At 45.4% G+C, this 22,762-nt stretch overlaps 1 protein-coding gene across 3 annotated transcripts in view; it reads left to right on the top strand.

Annotated features, from left to right (window-relative positions):
- LOC106566221 (homeodomain-interacting protein kinase 1) overlaps nt 1-22,762 on the top strand; it is a 44,517-nt gene that overhangs the window by 2,526 nt on the left and 19,229 nt on the right. For all 3 annotated transcript variants that reach the window (XM_014134097.3, XM_014134096.3, XM_014134098.3), the window contains exons 2-10: nt 7,318-8,006; nt 9,239-9,430; nt 11,403-11,584; nt 16,641-16,764; nt 17,027-17,146; nt 17,576-17,662; nt 19,513-19,697; nt 19,847-19,991; nt 21,479-21,665. In XM_014134097.3, the coding sequence (XP_013989572.3) occupies nt 7,318-8,006; nt 9,239-9,430; nt 11,403-11,584; nt 16,641-16,764; nt 17,027-17,146; nt 17,576-17,662; nt 19,513-19,697; nt 19,847-19,991; nt 21,479-21,665 (1,911 nt within the window). The remainder of the gene's footprint in view (nt 1-7,317; nt 8,007-9,238; nt 9,431-11,402; nt 11,585-16,640; nt 16,765-17,026; nt 17,147-17,575; nt 17,663-19,512; nt 19,698-19,846; nt 19,992-21,478; nt 21,666-22,762) is intronic.

Below are 22,762 nucleotides of genomic sequence, written 5' to 3'. Positions count from 1 at the left end.
TCCCAGTGTAGATTAGGTTATTGTTCTGCTGAAAGGTGAATTCCTCTCCCAGTGTAGATTAGGTTATTGTTCTGCTGAAAGGTGAATTCCTCTCCCAGTGTAGATTAGGTTATTGTTCTGCTGAAAGGTGAATTCCTCTCCCAGTGTAGATTAGGTTATTGTTCTGCTGAAAGGTGAATTCCTCTCCCAGTGTGTTTTAGGTTATTGTTCTGCTGAAAGGTGAATTCCTCTCCCAGTGTAGATTAGGTTATTGTTCTGCTGAAAGGTGAATTCCTCTCCCAGTGTAGATTAGGTTATTGTTCTGCTGAAAGGTGAATTCCTCTCCCAGTGTAGATTAGGTTATTGTTCTGCTGAAAGGTGAATTCCTCTCCCAGTGTAGATTAGGTTATTGTTCTGCTGAAAAGCAGACTGAACCAGGTTGTCCTTCAGGATTTTGCCTGTTTAAAAAAAAAAAAAAATGGAACCTTTTATTGAACTAGGCAGGTCAGTTAAGAACAAATTCTTATTTACAATGACAGCCTACTGGGTAACAGTGGGGCAGAACGACAGATTTTTACCTTGTCAGCTCAGGGATTCAGTCCAGCAACCTTTCAGTTACTGGCCCAATTCTCTAACCACGAGGCTACCTGCCGCTCTAACCACTAGGCTACCTGCCTCCTCTACACTCTAACCACTAGGCTACCTGCCGCCTCTACACTCTAACCACTAGGCTACCTGCCTCCTCTACACTCTAACCACTAGGCTACCTGCCACCTCTACACTCTAACCACTAGGCTACCTGCCTCCCCTACACTCTAACCACTAGGCTACCTGCCTCCTCTACACTCTAACCACTAGGCTACCTGCCACCTCTACACTCTAACCACTAGGCTACCTGCCGCTTCTACACTCTAACCACTAGGCTACCTGCCTCCTCTACACTCTAACCACTAGGCTACCTGCCGCCTCTACACTCTAACCACTAGGCTACCTGCCTCCTCTACACTCTAACCACTAGGCTACCTGCCGCCTCTACACTCTAACCACTAGGCTACCTGCCTCCTCTACACTCTAACCACTAGGCTACCTGCCGCCTCTACACTCTAACCACTAGGCTACCTGCCGCCTCTACACTCTAACCACTAGGCTACCTGCCTCCTCTACACTCTAACCACTAGGCTACCTGCCTCCTCTACACTCTAACCACTAGGCTACCTGCCTCCTCTACACTCTAACCACTAGGCTACCTGCCTCCTCTACACTCTAACCACTAGGCTACCTGCCTCCTCTACACTCTAAGCACTAGGCTACCTGCCTCCTCTACACTCTAACCACTAGGCTACCTACCTCCTCTACACTCTAACCACTAGGCTACCTGCCTCCTCTACACTCTAACCACTAGGCTACCTGCCTCCTCTACACTCTAACCACTAGGCTACCTGCCTCCTCTACACTCTAACCACTAGGCTACCTGCCTCCTCTACACTCTAACCACTAGGCTACCTGCCTCCTCTACACTCTAACCACTAGGCTACCTGCCTCCTCTACACTCTAACCACTAGGCTACCTGCCTCCTCTACACTCTAACCACTAGCCTACCTGCCTCCTTTACACTCTAACCACTAGGCTACCTGCCTCCTCTACACTCTAGCCACTAGGCTACCTGCCTCCTCTACACTCTAACCACTAGACTACCTGCCTCCTCTACACTCTAACCACTAGGCTACCTGCCTCCTCTACACTCTAACCACTAGGCTACCTGCCGCTTCTACACTCTAACCACTAGGCTACCTGCCTCCTCTACACTCTAACCACTAGGCTACCTGCCTCCTCTACACTCTAACCACTAGGCTACCTGCCGCCTCTACACTCTAACCACTAGACTACCTTCCTCCTCTACACTCTAACCACTAGGCTACCTGCCTCCTCTACACTCTAACCACTAGGCTACCTGCCTCCTCTACACTCTAACCACTAGGCTACCTGCCTCCTCTACACTCTAACCACTAGGCTACCTGCCTCCTCTACACTCTAACCACTAGGCTACCTGCCTCCTCTACACTCTAACCACTAGGCTACCTGCCTCCTCTACACTCTAACCACTAGGCTACCTGCCTCCTCTACACTCTAACCACTAGGCTACCTGCCTCCTCTACACTCTAACCACTAGGCTACCTGCCTCCTCTACACTCTAACCACTAGGCTACCTGCCTCCTCTACACTCTAACCACTAGGCTACCTGCCTCCTCTACACTCTAACCACTAGGCTACCTGCCTCCTCTACACTCTAACCACTAGGCTACCTGCCGCCTCTACACTCTAACCACTAGGCTACCTGCCTCCTCTACACTCTAACCACTAGGCTACCTGCCTCCTCTACACTCTAACCACTAGGCTACCTGCCGCCCCTCCACTCTAACCACTAGGCTACCTGCCTCCTCTACACTCTAACCACTAGGCTACCTGCCTCCTCTACACTCTAACCACTAGGCTACCTGCCTCCTCTACACTCTAACCACTAGGCTACCTGCCTCCTCTACACTCTAACCACTAGGCTACCTGCCGCCTCTACACTCTAACCACTAGGCTACCTGCCTCCTCTACACTCTAACCACTAGGCTACCTGCCTCCTCTACACTCTAACCACTAGGCTACCTGCCGCCCCTCCACTCTAACCACTACGCTACCTGCCTCCTCTACACTCTAACCACTAGGCTACCTGCCTCCTCTACACTCTAACCACTAGGCTACCTGCCTCCTCTACACTCTAACCACTAGGCTACCTGCCTCCTCTACACTCTAACCACTAGGCTACCTGCCTCCTCTACACTCTAACCACTAGGCTACCTGCCACCTCTACACTCTAACCACTAGGCTACCTGCCACCTCTACACTCTAACCACTAGGCTACCTGCCACCTCTACACTCTAACCACTAGGCTACCTGCCTCCTCTACACTCTAACCACTAGGCTACCTGCCTCCTCTACACTCTAACCACTAGGCTACCTGCCTCCTCTACACTCTAACCACTAGGCTACCTGCCTCCTCTACACTCTAACCACTAGGCTACCTGCCTCCTCTACACTCTAACCACTAGACTACCTGCCTCCTCTACACTCTAACCACTAGGCTACCTGCCGCCTCTACACTCTAACCACTAGGCTACCTGGCGCCTCTACACTCTAACCACTAGGCTACCTGCCTCCTCTACACTCTAACCACTAGACTACCTGCCTCCTCTACACTCTAACCACTAGGCTACCTGCCTCCTCTACACTCTAACCACTAGGCTACCTGCCTCCTCTACACTCTAACCACTAGGCTACCTGCCTCCTCTACACTCTAACCACTAGGCTACCTGCCTCCTCTACACTCTAACCACTAGGCTACCTGCCTCCTCTACACTCTAACCACTAGGCTACCTGCCTCCTCTACACTCTAACCACTAGACTACCTGCCTCCTCTACACTCTAACCACTAGGCTACCTGCCGCCTCTACACTCTAACCACTAGGCTACCTGGCGCCTCTACACTCTAACCACTAGGCTACCTGCCTCCTCTACACTCTAACCACTAGACTACCTGCCTCCTCTACACTCTAACCACTAGGCTACCTGCCTCCTCTACACTCTAACCACTAGGCTACCTGCCGCCTCTACACTCTAACCACTAGGCTACCTGCCTCCTCTACACTCTAACCACTAGGCTACCTGCCTCCTCTACACTCTAACCACTAGGCTACCTGCCTCCTCTACACTCTAACCACTAGGCTACCTGCCTCCTCTACACTCTAACCACTAGGCTACCTGCCTCCTCTACACTCTAACCACTAGGCTACCTGCCTCCTCTACACTCTAACCACTAGGCTACCTGCCTCCTCTACACTCTAACCACTAGGCTACCTGCCTCCTCTACACTCTAACCACTAGGCTACCTGCCTCCTCTACACTCTAACCACTAGGCTACCTGCCTCCTCTACACTCTAACCACTAGGCTACCTGCCTCCTCTACACTCTAACCACTAGGCTACCTGCCTCCTCTACACTCTAACCACTAGACTACCTGCCTCCTCTACACTCTAACCACTAGACTACCTGCCTCCTCTACACTCTAACCACTAGGCTACCTGCCTCCTCTACACTCTAACCACTAGGCTACCTGCCTCCTCTACACTCTAACCACTAGGCTACCTGCCGCCTCTACACTCTAACCACTAGGCTACCTGCCGTCCCAGTGTTTAGCGCTATCCAGTTTCTTTTTCTATCCTTTTTTTTATTTTTGTTTATTACTTTTTACCCCCCCCCCCCCCCCCAATTTCGTCATATCCAATTGGAAGTTACAATCTTGTCACATCACTGCAACTCCCGTATGGACTTGGGAGAGGCAAATGTCGAGAGCCGTGCGTCCTCTGAAACATGACCCAACAAGACGCACTGCTTCTTGACGCAGTGCCCACTTAACCCGGAAGCCAGCCGCACCAATGTGTCGGAGGAAACACCAAACAGCTGGCGACCAGAAGTCAGCGTGCATGTGTCCAGACGCTACAAGGAGACGCTCGATGGGACAAGGACATCCCAGCCGGGCAAACCCTTCCCTAACCCGACCCAGATGGTTTTCTTTATTTTTTACTATTTTCTACATTGTACAATAATAGTGAAGACCTCAAAACGATGAAATAACACATATGGAATCATGTAGTAACCAAAAAAGTGTTAAACAAATTAAAATATATTTTATATTTGAGGTTCTTCAAAGTAGCAACCATTTGCCTTGGCATTCTCTCATCCAGCTTCATGTGGTAGTCACCTGGAATGCATTTCAAATAACAGGTGTGCCTTGTTAAAAGTTAATTTGTGGAATGTTTTTCATGAATGCTTTTGAGCCAATCAGTTGTGTTGTGACAAAGTAGGGGTGGTATACAGAAGATGGCCCTATTTGGTAAAATACCATGTCCATTTTATGGCAAGAACAGCTCAAATAAGCAAAGAGAAACGACAGTCCGTCATTCCGGACAATTTCAACAGCTTTGAAAGTTTCTTCAAGTGCTGTCGCAAAAGCCATTAAGCGCGATGATGAAACTGGCTGTCATGAGGACTGTCACAGGAATGGAAGACTCAGAGTTAACTCTGCTGCAGAGGATACGTTCATTAGAGTTACCAGCCTCAGAAATTGCAGCCCAAATAAATACTTCACAGAGTTCAAGTAACAGACACATCTCAACATCAACTTTTCAGAGGTAACCGCGTGAATCAGGCCTTGATGGTCGAATTGCTGCAAAGAAACCACTACTAAAGTACACCAATAATAAGAAGAGACTTGCTTGGGCCAAGAAACACGAACAATGGACATTAGACTGGTGGAAATCTGTCCTTTGGTCTGATGAGTCCAAATTTGAGATTTTTGGCTTTAACCGCCGTGTCTTTGAGACGCAGAGTAGGTGAACGGATGATCTCCGGAGCTGTGGTTCACATCATGAAGCATGGAGGAGGTGGTGTGGGGGTGCTTTGCTGGTGAAACTGTGATTTATTTAGAATTCAAGGCACACTTAACCAGCATTTTTACCACAGCATTCTGCAGCGATACGCCATCCCATCTGGTTTGCACTTAGTGGGACTATCATTTGTTTTCAACAGGACAATGACCCAAGACACCTTCAGGGCTATTTGACCAAGAAGGAGAGTGATGGAGTGCTGCATCAGATGACCTGGCCTCCATAATCACCTGACCTCAACCCAATTGAGATGGTTTGGGATGAGTTGGACAGGAACAGCAGCCAACAAATGCTCAGCATATGTGGGAACTCCTTCAAGACTGTTGGAAAAGCATTCCAGGTGAAGCTTGTTGAGAGAATGCCAAGAGTGTGCAAAGCTGTCAAGGCAGCACCGTAGCACCCTGCATCCCACTACTGGCTTGCTTCTGAAGCTAAGCAGGGTTGGTCCTGGTCAGTCCCTGGATGGGAGACCAGATGCTGTTGGATGTGGTGTTGGAGGGCCAGTAGGAGGCACCCTTGCCTCTAGTGTAAATCTTTTTAGAATAAGGCTGTAATGTAACAAAATATGGTCTAAATACTTTCCGAAGGCACTGTATAGTGCCAATTAAAATAAAATATTAAGATGGGTCAAAAGAACACAGACACTGGACAGAGGAACTCTGCCTAGAAGGCCAGCATCCCGGAGTCGCCTCTTCACTGTTGACGTTGAGACTGGTATTTTGCGGGTACTATTTAATGAAGCTGCCTGTTGAGGAGTTGTGAGGCGTTTCTCAAACTAGACACTCTAATGTACTTGTCCTCTTGCTCATTTGTGCACCGGGGCCTCCCACTCCTCTCTCTATTCTGGTCAGAGCCAGTTTGCGCTGTTCTGTGAAGGGAGTAGTACACAGCGCTGTACAAGATCTTCAGTTTCTTGGCAATTTCTCGCATGGAATAGCCTTCATTTCTCAGAACAGGAATAGACTGACGAGTTTCAGAAGAAAGTCTTTGTTTCTGGCCATTTTGAGCCTGTAATCGAACCCACAAATGCTGATGCTCCAGATACTCAACTAGTCTAAAGAAGGCCAGTTTTATTGCTTCTTTAATCAGATCAACAGCTTTCAGCTGTGCTAACATAATTGCAAAAGTGTTTTCTTCTGATCAATTAGCCTTTTAAAATGATAAACTTGGATTAGCTAACACAACATGCCATTGGAACACAGGAGTGATGGTTGCTGATAATGGGCCTCTGTACGTCTATGTAGATATTCCATAAAAAATCAGCCATTTCCAGCTACAATAGTCATTTACAACATGAACAATGTCTCCACTGTGTTTCTGATCAATTTGATGTTATTTTAATGTTTTTTTTTGTTGCTTTTCTTTCAAAATCAAGGACATTACTAAGTTACCACAAACATTTGAACGGTAGTGTGTGTGTATATATGTACGTGTGTGTGTGTGTGTATTATATATATATATATATATATATATATACATGTATATATATATATATATGTATATGTGTGTGTGTATGTATGTATGTATATATGTATGTATGTGTGTATATGTATATATACATATATGTATATGTATATATGTATGTATGTATGTATATATGTGTGTGTGTATGTATGTATGTATGTATGTATGTATGTATGTATGTATGTATGTATGTATGTATGTGTATAAACCTCCAATACTCACTGGATATTTCTAATGAACATTCTGAAACATGCAAGATATGTACCATTGATTAGATCTCTCTCTCTCTCTCCCCTTCCTCCCCACCACTCCTCCTCTCTCTCTCTCCTCCATTTCTCTATTTCCTTCCCGCCCCTCCATGCACACTCCCTCTTATCTCCAGGTATGTCGTCCCAGCTCCAAGTGTTTTGTCCTCCCTCCATCTCCTCCAGCGCCTTCTGCCGCGTCAAGAAGATGAAGTTAGAGAACTGTGTTTGGGAGGTGTCCTCTGACACCCCCTATGGTTCCGTGGGCGGCCATCAGGGGGTAGGGGGTTACTCCTTCGCCCCCTCTGCCACTCCAGGCTCCCGAGGCCAGGTGGTGGTCCGGGCGGCTGACAGCACAGGCAGCCTACCCAGAGGCTCCAGCCGCCGCCTCAACGACCACTACTCACATACATCACACACACACACCGAGACGACCGCAACAGGCATGGGGACGCGACGACAGGGCCAGAAGAGGAAGAATAAGGAAGTTGAAGGAAGTGGAAGTGTTCAGATTCTGGAGGAGCTCTCTGCCCCTCCACCCGTCTTCTCCGCGAGGACAGGGGGCGTCGGAGGAGGGGGTACGGGCCAGTCCGTCCCCCACTCGGCCCCAACCACCAAGAGCTCCAGCTCCAATGGAGAGGGGGACTACCAGCTGGTGCAGCATGAGACCCTGTGTTCAGTCTCCTGTAGTTATGAGGTGCTGGAGTTCCTGGGGAGGGGGACCTTCGGTCAGGTGGCCAAGTGTTGGAAGAGGGGAACCAATGAGATCGTGGCCATTAAGATCCTCAAGAACCACCCCTCGTACGCACGACAGGGCCAGATCGAGGTGGGCTATCCTATTTTTTTTGTTTGTTCAGTCTGTAATGAATGATTGATTGGTGATGTTTATTAGCCTGGAATCCAAACTGATATGCACTGTTTTATCTTAATGGTTTTATGAATTGAGTCTCACTAATGGGGGCGGGGGAGGGGCCAAGCATATCAGCTTGAACACCAGATTAGATATGGGAGATTTTCCAGTCATCTGATGATTCTCAGTCTACTGTTCTGTTTTGAAGTAGACAGAATAATCGATATAAGCTTGAATATTGGACATGGGTAAGCAGAGTGATGGCTAAACCCATGTGAGTGTACAGGGCGGCTAGATCAACATCGAATTGACCCTTGGACATGTAAGGGGACGGAACGTGAGCAGAGTCTTTGCGGAATGAGGCGAGGCAAGGTAAACTTAACAAGACGTGACTGGTCTGGGCCATATCTGATCTTGTGAAGGATACTGGGCACATGCATAAGATAAGCATACATAGACAACGTAGGTCTGAACTTGTGAAGACCTTTGGACAGGAACATTAGCTAAGGGGTGTATGTATGTCACGGCCACCAATAGAATCTATGCCCCAATGTCTGAGCCAATAAGAGGATGGAAACTAAGTAAGACAACAAGATTGGTAAAATGGGGTGATGGCGCGTTCTGTAAAGGTAAGACTGTATAAAAAGCAAGCACTAAGAATGAAGATTCAGTTGTTTCATGAACTAACTCGGCTTTCTTGCTCTCTGTGATAAAGTCTAATTGAATTCACAAGCTCTGGTATCTGAGAAGTATTTGAGTCAATATTTTTCCACAACAATGTTTGCCGCCTTTCAAGACGATTTTCTCCATAGACCTTTAAACCCCCCCCCCCCGTCAATGAAATATACAAGTGTTAGATTAGCCCAATTATTTTTTTTTATATATATATATATAGGACTAAAAAATGTAGAGTGTGTTGAGCTGTGTCAATGTTTTCTCACTAACCCACCCTCTTGATTAATGTTCATTATCCTTCAAGAGAAACGCCTGGTAACCCATAGATCACCTACGGGTGACTTGACAAATAACGTGTGACCCGAATTCATTACCATAGACCTTTGTCAGGCATGGAGTTCACACTTCCTGCTTGTACCCAGGAGCTAGACTAGTTCTGGAATAGACAACTGGGAAACAAGCGTAGCAGATTATGTTGAGCTGTGTCAATGTGCTCTCGCTAAGCCACTCCCACCCATCCTGTCTGTTCCCAGGTGGGCATCCTGAACCGTCTGAGCGAGGAGAACGCCGACGAGTTTAACTTTGTGCGTTCCTACGAGTGTTTCCAACACAAAGGTCACACCTGCCTGGTGTTTGAGATGCTGGAGCAGAACCTGTATGACTTCCTGAAACACAGCAAGTTCAGCCCCCTGCCACTACAACACATCAGACCCATACTGCAACAGGTGACGATGCAATACAACTTTATTGATCCATTATTACCGACTATAGAAATGTGTGGAAGGAATACGGTCATGATGTTGTGGTTGAACTTTATTTGACGTTCTGTTTACCTGGTAGACCTAGTCATTCTAAAAGTTGACTGTTATTACACCGTTATTACACCGTTATTACGCTGTTATTGCGCTGTTATTCCGCTGTTATTACGCTGTTATTCCGCTGTTATTCCGCTGTTATTACGCTGTTATTCCGCTGTTATTACGCTGTTATTCCGCTGTTATTCCGCTGTTATTACGCTGTTATTACACCGTTATTACGCTGTTATTACGCTGTTATTACGCCGTTATTACGCCGTTATTACGCCGTTATTCCGCTGTTATTACGCTGTTATTACGCTGTTATTACGCTGTTATTACGCTGTTATTACGCTGTTATTACGCTGTTATTACACCGTTATTACGCTGTTATTACGCTGTTATTACGCTATTATTACGCTGTTATTACGCTGTTATTACGCTGTTATTACGCTGTTATTACGCCGTTATTCCGCTGTTATTACGCTGTTATTCCGCTATTATTGCGCTGTTATTACGCTGTTATTCCGCTGTTATTACACCGTTATTACGCTGTTATTACGCTGTTATTACGCTGTTATTACACTGTATTACACTGTTATTACGCTGTTATTACGCTGTTATTCCGCTATTATTGCGCTGTTATTACGCTGTTATTCCGCTATTATTGCGCTGTTATTACGCTGTTATTCCGCTGTTATTACGCTGTTATTCCGCTATTATTGCGCTGTTATTACGCTGTTATTCCGCTATTATTGCGCTGTTATTACGCTGTTATTCCGCTGTTATTACGCTGTTATTCCGCTGTTATTCCGCCGTTATTCCGCCGTTATTCCGCCGTTATTACGCCGTTATTCCGCCGTTATTCCGCCGTTATTCCGCCGTTATTCCGCCGTTATTCCGCCGTTATTCCGCTGTTATTGCGCTATTATTACGCTGTTATTACGCTGTTATTACGCTGTTATTACGCTGTTATTACGCTGTTATTCCGCTATTATTGCGCTGTTATTACGCTGTTATTCCGCTATTATTGCGCTGTTATTCCGCTGTTATTCCGCTGTTATTCCGCTGTTATTCCGCTGTTATTCCGCTGTTATTCCGCCGTTATTCGCTGTTATTCCGCTGTTATTGCGCTGTTATTACGCTGTTATTACGCTGTTATTACGCTGTTATTGCGCTGTTATTGCGCTGTTATTACGCTGTTATTACGCTGTTATTACGCTGTTATTACGCTGTTATTGACGCCTGTTATTCGCGCTGTTATTCCGCCGTTATTCACGCTGTTATTACCGCTCGTTATTACCGCTCGTTATTACCGCTCGTTATTACCGCCGTTATTACGCCGTTATTCCGCTGTTATTGCACCATTATTGCACTGAGGAGGCAGGTAGCCTAGTGGTTAGAGCGTTGGGCCAGTAACTGAAAGGTTACTAGATCAAATCCCCGAGCTGACAAGGTAAAAATCTGTCGTTCTGCCCCCTGAACAAGGCAGTTAACCCACTGTTCCCCGGTAGGTCGTCATTGACAATAAGAATTTGTTCTTAACTGACTTGCCAAGTTAAATAAAGGTTAAATACATAAATAACATTATTACACTTGTTATTATTACATAATTCCTTTTCATATGTTTTCGCTCACAGAACTCTCCTAAACTTAACATGGTAACCTACTTCGGCTGTGTGCTGTTGATAGTAGTTGTCTGTGAGTTCTGTCTCCCTTCCAGTAAAAATATAATGGAAAATGATGTCCTGAAAAGAGTGGGAACCGTGCTCCATTTACATTGGGGTGATGTCAATGGGAGAGGAAGTGAAAATAGGACTTCTCTAGGTGCCACTTTTCAACCCTTTTCTGTTGATAAGCCTTCACCTTTTGAAACCCCGCGTTACTTACATTTGACCACTAGGTGGCGACGGCGCTGATGAAGCTGAAGTCTCTGGGTCTGATCCATGCTGACCTGAAGCCAGAGAACATCATGCTGGTGGATCCACTCAGACAGCACTACAGGGTCAAGGTCATCGACTTCGGCTCAGCTTCACACGTCTCCAAGGCTGTCTGCTCAACCTACCTGCAGTCGCGATACTACAGGTTTGTGTGGCCAGTCACATCTCAAAAGGCTGTCTGTTCCATGTACCCACAGTGTGTGTGTGTGTGTGTGTGTGTGTGTGTGTGTGTGTGTGTGTGTGTGTGTGTGTGTGTGTGTGTGTGTGTGTGTGTGTGTGTGTGTGTGTGTGTGTGTGTTTGGCCAGTCTCGTCTCCAAGGCTGTCTGCTTAACGTACCCCTAGTCACGATACTACAGTCAGATACACCTGAGACTAGGGGTTTTCCTGTCCAGGTACAGTGCGGTATTCAGACCCCTTGACGTTTTCCACATTTTGTGGAAATGTTACAGCCTTATTCTAAAATGGATTAACTTGTTTTTTTTCCCCCCTCATCAATCTACACAAAAATTATTAAATCAATTATGAAATATCACATTTACATAAGTATTCAGACCCTTTACTCAGTACTTTGTTGAAGCAGCTTTGGCAGTGATTACAGCCTCGAGTCTTCTTGGGTATGACGCTACAAGCTTGGCACACCTGTATTTTGGGAGTTTCTCCCATTCTTCTCTGCAGATCCTCTCCGTTGTCCTGTTGGAAGGTGAACCTTCACCCCAGTCTGAGGTCCTGAGCGCTCTGGAGCAGGTTTTCATCAAGGATCTCTCTTTACTTTGCTCCGTTCATCCAGCTCTAGGAAGAGTCTTGATGGTTCTAATCCCATTTCAGAATGATGGAGGCCACTATGTTCTTGAGGACCTTCAATGCTGCAGAAATGTTTTGGTCACCCTTCCCCAGATCTGTGTTTCAACACAATCCTGTACCTGAGTTCATTATAGAGTCTCATAGCAAAGGGTCTGAATACATATGTAAAAAAGGTATATATATTTTTTTAGATATGTATTTATTTATGAATATGCAAACATTTTTAAAAACCTGTTTTTGTTTTGTCCACATGGGGTATTGTGTGTAGATTGATGAGGTTATAGCCAATAAGACTCGAGAACATAATCGCTGCCAAAAGGCGCTTCAACAAAGTACTGAGTAAAGAGTCTGAATACTTATGTAAATGTAATATTCCAGCTGTTTATTTTTAATACATTTGCAAAAAAAAAAAAATCTAAACTTGTTTTTGCTCTGTCGTTATGGGGTATTGTGTGGTACAGGTATATTATGGTACAGGTATATCTAACATTATGGTACAGGTATATCTGACATTATGGTACAGGTATATCTAACATTATGGTACAGGTATATTATGGTACAGGTATATCTAACATTATGGTACAGGTATATCTAACATTATGGTACAGGTATATTATGGTACAGGTATATCTAACATTATGGTACAGGTATATCTAACATTATGGTACAGGTATATCTGACATTATGGTACAGGTATATGTGACATTATGGTACAGGTATATGTGACATTATGGTACAGGTATATCTAACATTATGGTACAGGTATATCTAACATTATGGTACAGGTATATTATGGTACAGGTATATCTAACATTATGGTACAGGTATATCTAACATTATGGTACAGGTATATCTAACATTATGGTACAGGTATATCTAACATTATGGTACAGGTATATCTAACATTATGGTACAGGTATATCTGACATTATGGTACAGGTATATCTAACATTATGGTACAGGTATATCTGACATTATGGTACAGGTATATCTGACATTATGGTACAGGTATATCTAACATTATGGTACAGGTATATCTAACATTATGGTACAGGTATATCTGACATTATGGTACAGGTATATCTAACATTATGGTGTGTATACAGGTGAATCACATATAAAAAGTCAATTATTCCACCCACTTTTGAGAATCTGAGACTGCAAAAAAATCCAGGTGGTTATTCCACTGCAGTCCTGGTATAGTGAGTCCAGGTGGTTATTCCACTACAGTCTTGGTATAATGAGTCCAGGTAGTTATTCCACTACAGTCCTGGTATAATGAGTCCAGGTGGTTATTCCACAAGTCTTGGTATATAATGAGTCCAGGTGGTTATTCCACTACAGTCCTGGTATAATGAGTCCAGGTGGTTATTCCACTACAGTCCTGGTATAATGAGTCCAGGTGGTTATTCCACTACAGTCTTGGTATAATGAGTCCAGGTGGTTATTCCACTACAGTCCTGGTATAATGAGTCCAGGTGGTTATTCCACAACAGTCTTGGTATAATGAGTCCAGGTGGTTATTCCACTACAGTCTTGGTATATAATGAGTCCAGGTGGTTATTCCACTAAAGTCCTGGTATAATGAGTCCAGGTGGTTATTCCACTACAGTCCTGGTATAATGAGTCCAGGTGGTTATTCCACTACAGTCCTGGTATAATGAGTCCAGGTGGTTTTTCCACTACAGTCTTGGTATAATGAGTCCAGGTGGTTATTCCACAACAGTCCTGGTATAATGAGTCCAGGTGGTTATTCCACTACAGTCCTGGTATAATGAGTCCAGGTGGTTATTCCACTACAGTCCTGGTATAATGAGTCCAGGTGGTTTTTCCACTACAGTCTTGGTATAATGAGTCCAGGTGGTTATTCCACTACAGTCTTGGTATATAATGAGTCCAGGTGGTTATTCCACTACAGTCCTGGTATAATGAGTCCAGGTGGTTATTCCACTACAGTCCTGGTATAATGAGTCCAGGTGGTTATTCCACTACAGTCTTGGTATATAATGAGTCCAGGTGGTTATTCCACAACAGTCCTGGTATAATGAGTCCAGGTGGTTATTCCACTACAGTCCTGGTATAGTGAGTCCAGGTGGTTATTCCACTACAGTCCTGGTATAGTGAGTCCAGGTGGTTATTCCACTACAGTCTTGGTATATAATGAGTCCAGGTGGTTATTCCACTACAGTCTTGGTATATAATGAGTCCAGGTGGTTATTCCACTACAGTCTTGGTATAGTGAGTCCAGGTGGTTATTCCACAACAGTCTTGGTATAATGAGTCCAGGTGGTTATTCCACTACAGTCTTGGTATAATGAGTCCAGGTGGTTATTCCACTACAGTTTTGGTATATAATGAGTCCAGGTGGTTATTCCACTACAGTCTTGGTATATAATGAGTCCAGGTGGTTATTCCACTACAGTCTTGGTATAGAATGAGTCCAGGTGGTTATTCCACTACAGTCTTGGTATAATGAGTCCAGGTGGTTATTCCACTACAGTCCTGGTATAATTTGTCCAGGTGGTTATTCCACTACAGTCCTGGTATAATTTGTCCAGGTGGTTATTCCACTACAGTCCTGGTATAATTTGTTCAGGTGGTTATTCCACTACAGTCTTGGTATTATGAGTCCAGGTGGTTATTCCACTACAGTCTTGGTATATAATGAGTCCAGGTGGTTATTCCACTACAGTCCTGGTATAATGAGTCCAGGTGGTTATTCCACTACAGTCCTGGTATAATGAGTCCAGGTGGTTTTTCCACTACAGTCTTGGTATAATGAGTCCAGGTGGTTATTCCACAACAGTCCTGGTATAATGAGTCCAGGTGGTTATTCCACTACAGTCCTGGTATAGTGAGTCCAGGTGGTTATTCCACTACAGTCCTGGTATAGTGAGTCCAGGTGGTTATTCCACTACAGTCTTGGTATAATGAGTCCAGGTGGTTATTCCACTACAGTCTTGGTATAATGAGTCCAGGTGGTTATTCCACTACAGTCTTGGTATAATGAGTCCAGGTGGTTATTCCACTACAGTCTTGGTATATAATGAGTCCAGGTGGTTATTCCACTACAGTCTTGGTATATAATGAGTCCAGGTGGTTATTCCACTACAGTCTTGGTATAGTGAGTCCAGGTGGTTATTCCACAACAGTCTTGGTATAATGAGTCCAGGTGGTTATTCCACTACAGTCTTGGTATAATGAGTCCAGGTGGTTATTCCACTACAGTCTTGGTATATAATGAGTCCAGGTGGTTATTCCACTACAGTCTTGGTATATAATGAGTCCAGGTGGTTATTCCACTACAGTCTTGGTATAGAATGAGTCCAGGTGGTTATTCCACTACAGTCTTGGTATAGAATGAGTCCAGGTGGTTATTCCACTACAGTCCTGGTATAATTTGTCCAGGTGGTTATTCCACTACAGTCCTGGTATAATTTGTTCAGGTGGTTATTCCACTACAGTCTTGGTATTATGAGTCCAGGTGGTTATTCCACTACAGTCTTGGTATATAATGAGTACAGGTGGTTATTCCACTACAGTCCTGGTATAATTTGTCCAGGTGGTTATTCCACTACAGTCCTGGTATAATGAGTCCAGGTGGTTATTCCACTACAGTCTTGGTATATAATGAGTCCAGGTGGTTATTCCACTACAGTCTTGGTATATAATGAGTCCAGGTGGTTATTCCACTACAGTCTTGGTATAATTTGTTCAGGTGGTTATTCCACTAGAGTCTTCGTATATAATGAGTCCAGGTGGTTATTCCACTACAGTCTTGGTATATAATAAGTCCAGGTGGTTATTCCACTACAGTCTTGGTATAATGAGTCCAGGTGGTTATTCCACTACAGTCTTGGTATATAATGAGTCCAGGTGGTTATTCCACTACAGTCTTGGTATATAATAAGTCCAGGTGGTTATTCCACTACAGTCTTGGTATAATGAGTCCAGGTGGTTATTCCACTACAGTCTTGGTATATAATGAGTCCAGGTGGTTATTCCACTACAGTCTTGGTATAATTTGTTCAGGTGGTTATTCCACTAGAGTCTTGGTATATAATGAGTCCAGGTGGTTATTCCACTACAGTCTTGGTATATAATGAGTCCAGGTGGTTATTCCACTACAGTCTTGGTATATAATGAGTCCAGGTGGTTATTCCACTACAGTCTTGGTATATAATGAGTACAGGTGGTTATTCCACTACAGTCCTGGTATAATTTGTCCAGGTGGTTATTCCACAACAGTCCTGGTATAATGAGTCCAGGTGGTTATTCCACTACAGTCTTGGTATAATTTGTTCAGGTGGTTATTCCACTAGAGTCTTGGTATATAATGAGTCCAGGTGGTTATTCCACTACAGTCCAGGTATAATGAGTTCTATGTTTTCTCCCTCAGGGCTCCAGAGATTATCCTGGGCTTGTCGTTCTGTGAGGCTATAGACATGTGGTCTCTGGGCTGCGTTATTGCTGAGTTGTTCCTGGGCTGGCCCCTCTATCCCGGGGCATCAGAGTACGACCAGGTTAGTACGGATACACACAAACACTTTATCCTCATCTGTTATGATGGAATCTTCCTTTCTCACGAAGAGCCGGTACATCTCCCAGACACAGGGCCTTCCTGGGTTGTGTTCTTACCAAGCTATATCAAACTGTTGATAGTAATGTATTGTGTAATACTTTCCTTCCTTCCTTCCTTCCTTCCTTCCTTCCTTCCTTCCTTCCTTCCTTCCTTCCTTCCCTCCTTCCTTCCTTCCTTCCTTCCTTCCTTTCCTCGTCCACTAGATCCGGTACATTTCCCAGACCCAGGGCCTGCCTGCAGAGTATCTGCTGAGTGCCGGCACCAAGACTAGCCACTTCTTCAAGAGAGGACCTGACTCCAGCTACCCCCTCTGGAGAATCAAGGTATTACACCACTGCTCTGCTACAACAATCTGGTAATTGTTTAGGCATAAACTAGCTTTTATTTTTTCTTAGGAAGATCTACCTTTCTTGAAATAAGTCATGTAGGCAACTCTGCAATGCTTTATGGAGATGCACACAAAAATGTCATTTTTCCTTTTCCTGTATATTCAAGCTTCAGCGTGGCAGGTAGCCTAGTGGTTAGAGCGTTTGGCCAGTAACCGAAAGGTTGCTGGATTGAATCCCCCCGAGCTGACAAGGTAAAAATCTGTCATTCTGCCCCTGAACAAGGCAGTTAACCCAGTGTTCCCTGGTAGGCCGTCATTGTAAATAAGAATTTGTTCGTAACTGACTTGCCAAGTTAAATAAAAGGTACATATTGAGCCGTATGAATATGAGGAGTGTAACATGAATCTTTTCTGTGTTTAATAGACTCCTTCAGAGCACGAGGCTGAGATGGGCATCAAGTCAAAGGAAGCCAGGAAATACATCTTCAACTGTCTGGATGACATGATGCAGGTAGGCAGGCTACATGATGCAGGTAGGAGATGGCTACATTATGCAGGTAGGCAGGCTACATGATGCAGGTAGCAGATGGCTACATGATGCAGGTAGCAGATGGCTACATGATGCAGGTAGGCAGGCTACATGCTGCAGGTATGAGATGGCTACATGATGCAGGTATGAGATGGCTACATGATGCAGGTAGGTGGAGGGGGGGGCTACATGATGCAGGTAGGTAGACTACATGATGCAGGTAGATTGGCTACATGATGCAGGTAGGTAGGCTACATGATGCATGTAGAAGATGGCTAGATGATGCAGGTAGGTAGACTACATGATGCATGTAGATTGGCTACATGATGCAGGTAGGTAGGCTACATGATGCAGGTAGAAGATGGCTACATGATGCAGGTAGGTAGGCTACATGATGCAGGTAGGAGATGGCTACATGATGCAGGTAGAAGATGGCTACATGATGCAGGTAGAAGATGGCTACATGATGCAGGTAGGAGAGGGCTACATGATGCAGGTAGGTAGACTACATGATGCAGGTAGATAGGCTACATGATGCAGGTGGGTAGGCTACGCGATGCAGGTGGATTGGCTACATGATGCAGGTAGAAGATGGCTACATGATTCAGGTAGAAGATGGCTACATGATGCAGGTAGGAGATGGCTACATTATGCAGGTGGGTAGGCTACATGATGCAGGTGGATTGGCTACATGATGCAGGTAGAAGATGGCTACATGATGCAGGTAGAAGATGGCTACATGATGCAGGTAGAAGATGGCTACATGATGCAGGTAGGAGAGGGCTACATGATGCAGGTAGGAGGTGGCTACATGATGCAGGTAGGTAGACTACATGATGCAGGTAGATAGGCTACATGATGCAGGTGGGTAGGCTACGCGATGCAGGTGGGTAGGCTACGCGATGCAGGTAGGTAGGCTACATTTTTGTATTTCATCTTTATGTAACCAGGTAGGCCAGTTGAGAACAAGTTCTCATTTACAACTGCGACCTGGCCACGATAAAGCAAAGCAGTGTGACATAAACAACAACACAACAGAAAAATCTATATACAGTGTGTGCAAATGAAGTAAGATTAGGGAGGTAAGGCAATAAATAGGCCATAGTGGTGAAATAATTACTATTTAGCAATTAAACACTGGAGTGATAGATGTGCAGAAGATGAATGTGCAAGTAGAGATACTGGGGTGCAAAAGAGCAAGATAAATAAATAACAGTATGGGGATGAGGTAGGTAGATGGGCTGTTTATAGATGGGCTATGTACAGGTGCAGTGATCTGTGAGCTGCTCTGACAGTTGGTGCATAAAGTTAATGAGGGAGATATGAGTCTCCAGCTTCAGTGATTTTTGCAGTTCGTTCCAGTCATTGGCAGCAGAGAACTGGAAGGAAAGGCGGCCAATAGAGGAGTTGGCTTTGGGGATGACCAGTGAAATATACCTGCTGGAGCGCGTGCTACGGGTGGGTGTTGCTATGGTGACCAGTGAGCTGAGATAAGGCGGGGCTTTACTTAGCAAAGACTTATAGATGACCTGGAGCCAGTGGGTTTGGCGACGAATATGAAGCGAGGGCCAGCCAACGAGATCATACAGGTCGCAGTGGTGGGTAGTATATGGGGCTTTGGTGACAAAACGGATGGCACTGGGATAGATTGCATCCAATTTGCTGAGTAGAGTGTTGGAGGCTATTTTGTAAATGACATCGCCAAAGTCGAGGATCGGTAGGCTGGCCAGGTGGCAGCACCGGCCAGGTAGCTCACAAGTCCTAACCCTTCATTCAACCTCACCGCTTCCATCCTGTTGCATCACTTCTTCTTCTTCCACTTCCTGATGCAGGTCAACCTCTCGTCTCACCTGGAGGGGACGGACATGCTGGCGGAGAAAGCTGATAGGAGGGAGTTCATCGACCTGCTGAAGCGGATGCTCCGATTGGACGCCGACAAGAGGATCACGCCCACTAAGACGTTGGGTCACCCTTTGGTCACCATGAGTCACCTGCTGGACTTCCCTCACAGCTCCCAGTACGTACACCTGCCACTGTGTGTGGAAGGATGTACTTGTGTGTGTCTTAATAAGGGTGGGACGTTATTACATTTCACTTTGCCCTAATGTGGGTGAAATTTGATTGGTTGATTGGTTAAAGGATTTGATCGTCTCACCCCTTTTTCAGTGTGAAGTCTTGCTTTCAGAACATGGAGCTCTGTAAGCGCAGGAGCTCTTCGTTCGACAACAACAAAACTCTCTTCTCCACCAACACTCTTCCCAGTGCTGCTGCCGGCAACCTCACTGTGACCTTCAGCAATCAGCTCAGCCAGGTACACACACACTGTCACCTTCAGCAATCAGCTCAGCCAGCTACACACACACTGTGACCTTCAGCAATCAGCTCAGCCAGCTACACACACACTGTGACCTTCAGCAATCAGCTCAGCCAGGTACACACACACTGTGACCTTCAGCAATCAGCTCAGCCAGGTACACACACACTGTGACCTTCAGCAATCAGCTCAGCCAGCTACACACACACTGTGACCTTCAGCAATCAACTCAGCCAGCTACACACACACTGTGACCTTCAGCAATCAGCTCAGCCAGCTACACACACACTGTCACCTTCAGCAACCAGCTCAGCCAGGTACACACACACTGTGACCTTCAGCAATCAGCTCAGCCAGGTACACACACACTGTGACCTTCAGCAATCAGCTCAGCCAGGTACACACACACTGTCACCTTCAGCAATCAGCTTAGCCAGGTACACACACACTGTGACCTTCAGCAATCAGCTCAGCCAGGTACACACACACTGTGACCTTCAGCAATCAGCTCAGCCAGGTACACACACACTGTGACCTTCAGCAATCAGCTCAGCCAGGTACACACACACTGTGACCTTCAGCAATCAGCTCAGCCAGGTACACACACACTGTCACCTTCAGCAATCAACTCAGCCAGCTACACACACACTGTGACCTTCAGCAATCAGCTCAGCCAGCTACACACACACTGTCACCTTCAGCAACCAGCTCAGCCAGGTACACACACACTGTGACCTTCAGCAATCAGCTCAGCCAGCTACACACACACTGTCACCTTCAGCAACCAGCTCAGCCAGGTACACAGATACAAGTGAAGACCACTGTATACTTCCAGCGACGTCATACAGTACCAGTTTAATTGAGTACGAAAATGTCTTTGGCAGTTCCAGTTCCAGACGCTGTTCCAACTAATAAGATCAGAGAACTACAAACTTGTTATATAGGTTGCTGAGTCATGTTCAGGATTCCTCCTCATGTACGTAATGGGAGTCGGAGTTTCCCGTTTTGCTCACCACTAAACTGTCAATAGACGACATGACATCATAAAATGATACAACAACAATAAACACGTTGGAATCTCTGAATACCCAACATTTAAATGTTGGTGGAATTTCCCTTTAAACAGAACAGAATTGTATTGAGCACAGTTCCCGCTCAGCCCAGTCAAAACTGTTCGCTGCTCTGGCACCCCAATGGTGGAACAAGCTCCCTCACGACGCCAGGACAGCGGAGTCAATCACCACCTTCCGGAGACACCTGAAACCCCACCTCTTCAAGGAATACCTGGGATAGGATAAAGTAATCCTTCTAACCCCCCCCTTAAAGATTTAGATGCACTATTGTAAAGTGGTTGTTCCACTGGATATCATAAGGTGAATGCACCAATTTGTAAGTCGCTCTGGATAAGAGCGTCTGCTAAATGATGTAAATGATCACGATGAACTGACTGTGACCAGTATTCTGTGACTGGACTGTACCACCAGGTGCCTTCAGCAGGGGGAGCTGTTCCTCTCCTGAACTACCAGCCAGCCCTCTACCAGCAGGCCACCATCAATATCCCTGGGCTGGCCCAACAGAGTGTCCCCCTGCAGGCTCGCCCCACCGGCCTGGCCTACCAGACTGAGCCCTTCCAGCAGACTCTCATCGTCTGCCCACCAAACACCATACAGGGTAAAACAGGAACACTTTAGGAACAGTTTCTAAGACACAGATTAAGCCTAGTAACTGTACAGAAAAGCATGTTCAATAGAGATTGTCCCTTTGTTAGACCAGCGCTGTTAGACCAGAGTCGGGTTTATTAGGTAATTGCGACGGAAATTTTTTTCAACCAGAAAAATTTGAGTTGCTAAGGAATTGCATGGTTCAATGTAATAACACAGTAATTACCAATGAATGACTTTGTATTTTGTTTTGTTTTTGAGGGGAGAGAGTAGCATTATTGTGGTGTAGAGGTTGACACGGGAGTGAAAACCATTCCTGCCATGTCTTTTTTCCCCCCGTACTGTCCAGATCCTGTAACAGTTCTACAACCACAGAACTTTCCTGTTCCGATCAACAACAACAAAAAAAATGGTGCCGTCCCGTGTTCATTATTACGTGTTTAAATCTGATAATAACTTCCTCCGTTAGCTGCTCGTCAGTCTTTCCCTCGCTGTGCGTGTGGGTAGCCAATCACAGACGGGCAATACTCTTCAAAAAAAAAAATACATAAGTGCCTACAGAAAGTATTCGTACCACTTGACTTATTCCACATTTTGTTGTGTTACAGCCTGAATTCAAAATGGATTAAATACATTTCTCACCTATCTACACACAATGCCCCATAATGACAAAGTGAGTCAGTCGAGTTTGAGTCAGTCGTTTGTAGAAGTACCTTAGGCAGCGATTAAAACTTTGAGTCATCTTGGGCATGTCTGTATCAGCTTTGCACATCTGGATTTGGGGATTTTTTTTTCTCCCACACTTCCATGGAGATTTTGTCAAGCGTTTTGGCAGGATCACTCAAGGACTTTCACATCCTTGTTCTGAAGCCAGTCCAGCGTCGCTTTGTCTGTATGCTTGGGGTCATTGTCCTGTCGAAACGTAAATCTTCACTCCCAGTCTAAGTTCGTTTGCACTCTGAAAGCAGGTTTTCATCAAGGAGTTGCCTGTATTTGATGAGCTGTACCTGGTTTTCGCCAGACATGGCGCTTTGCATTCAGGCCAAAGAGTTAAATTTGGATCTCATCAGACCACAGAATCTTTTGCCTTTTGCTCTGTCTTTCATG

This window comes from Salmo salar, chromosome 12 (assembly GCF_965601325.2).
Source record: "Salmo salar chromosome 12, fSalSal1, whole genome shotgun sequence".
NCBI lineage: Eukaryota > Metazoa > Chordata > Actinopteri > Salmoniformes > Salmonidae > Salmo > Salmo salar.
This window is presented reverse-complemented; position numbering and strand designations above follow the sequence as displayed.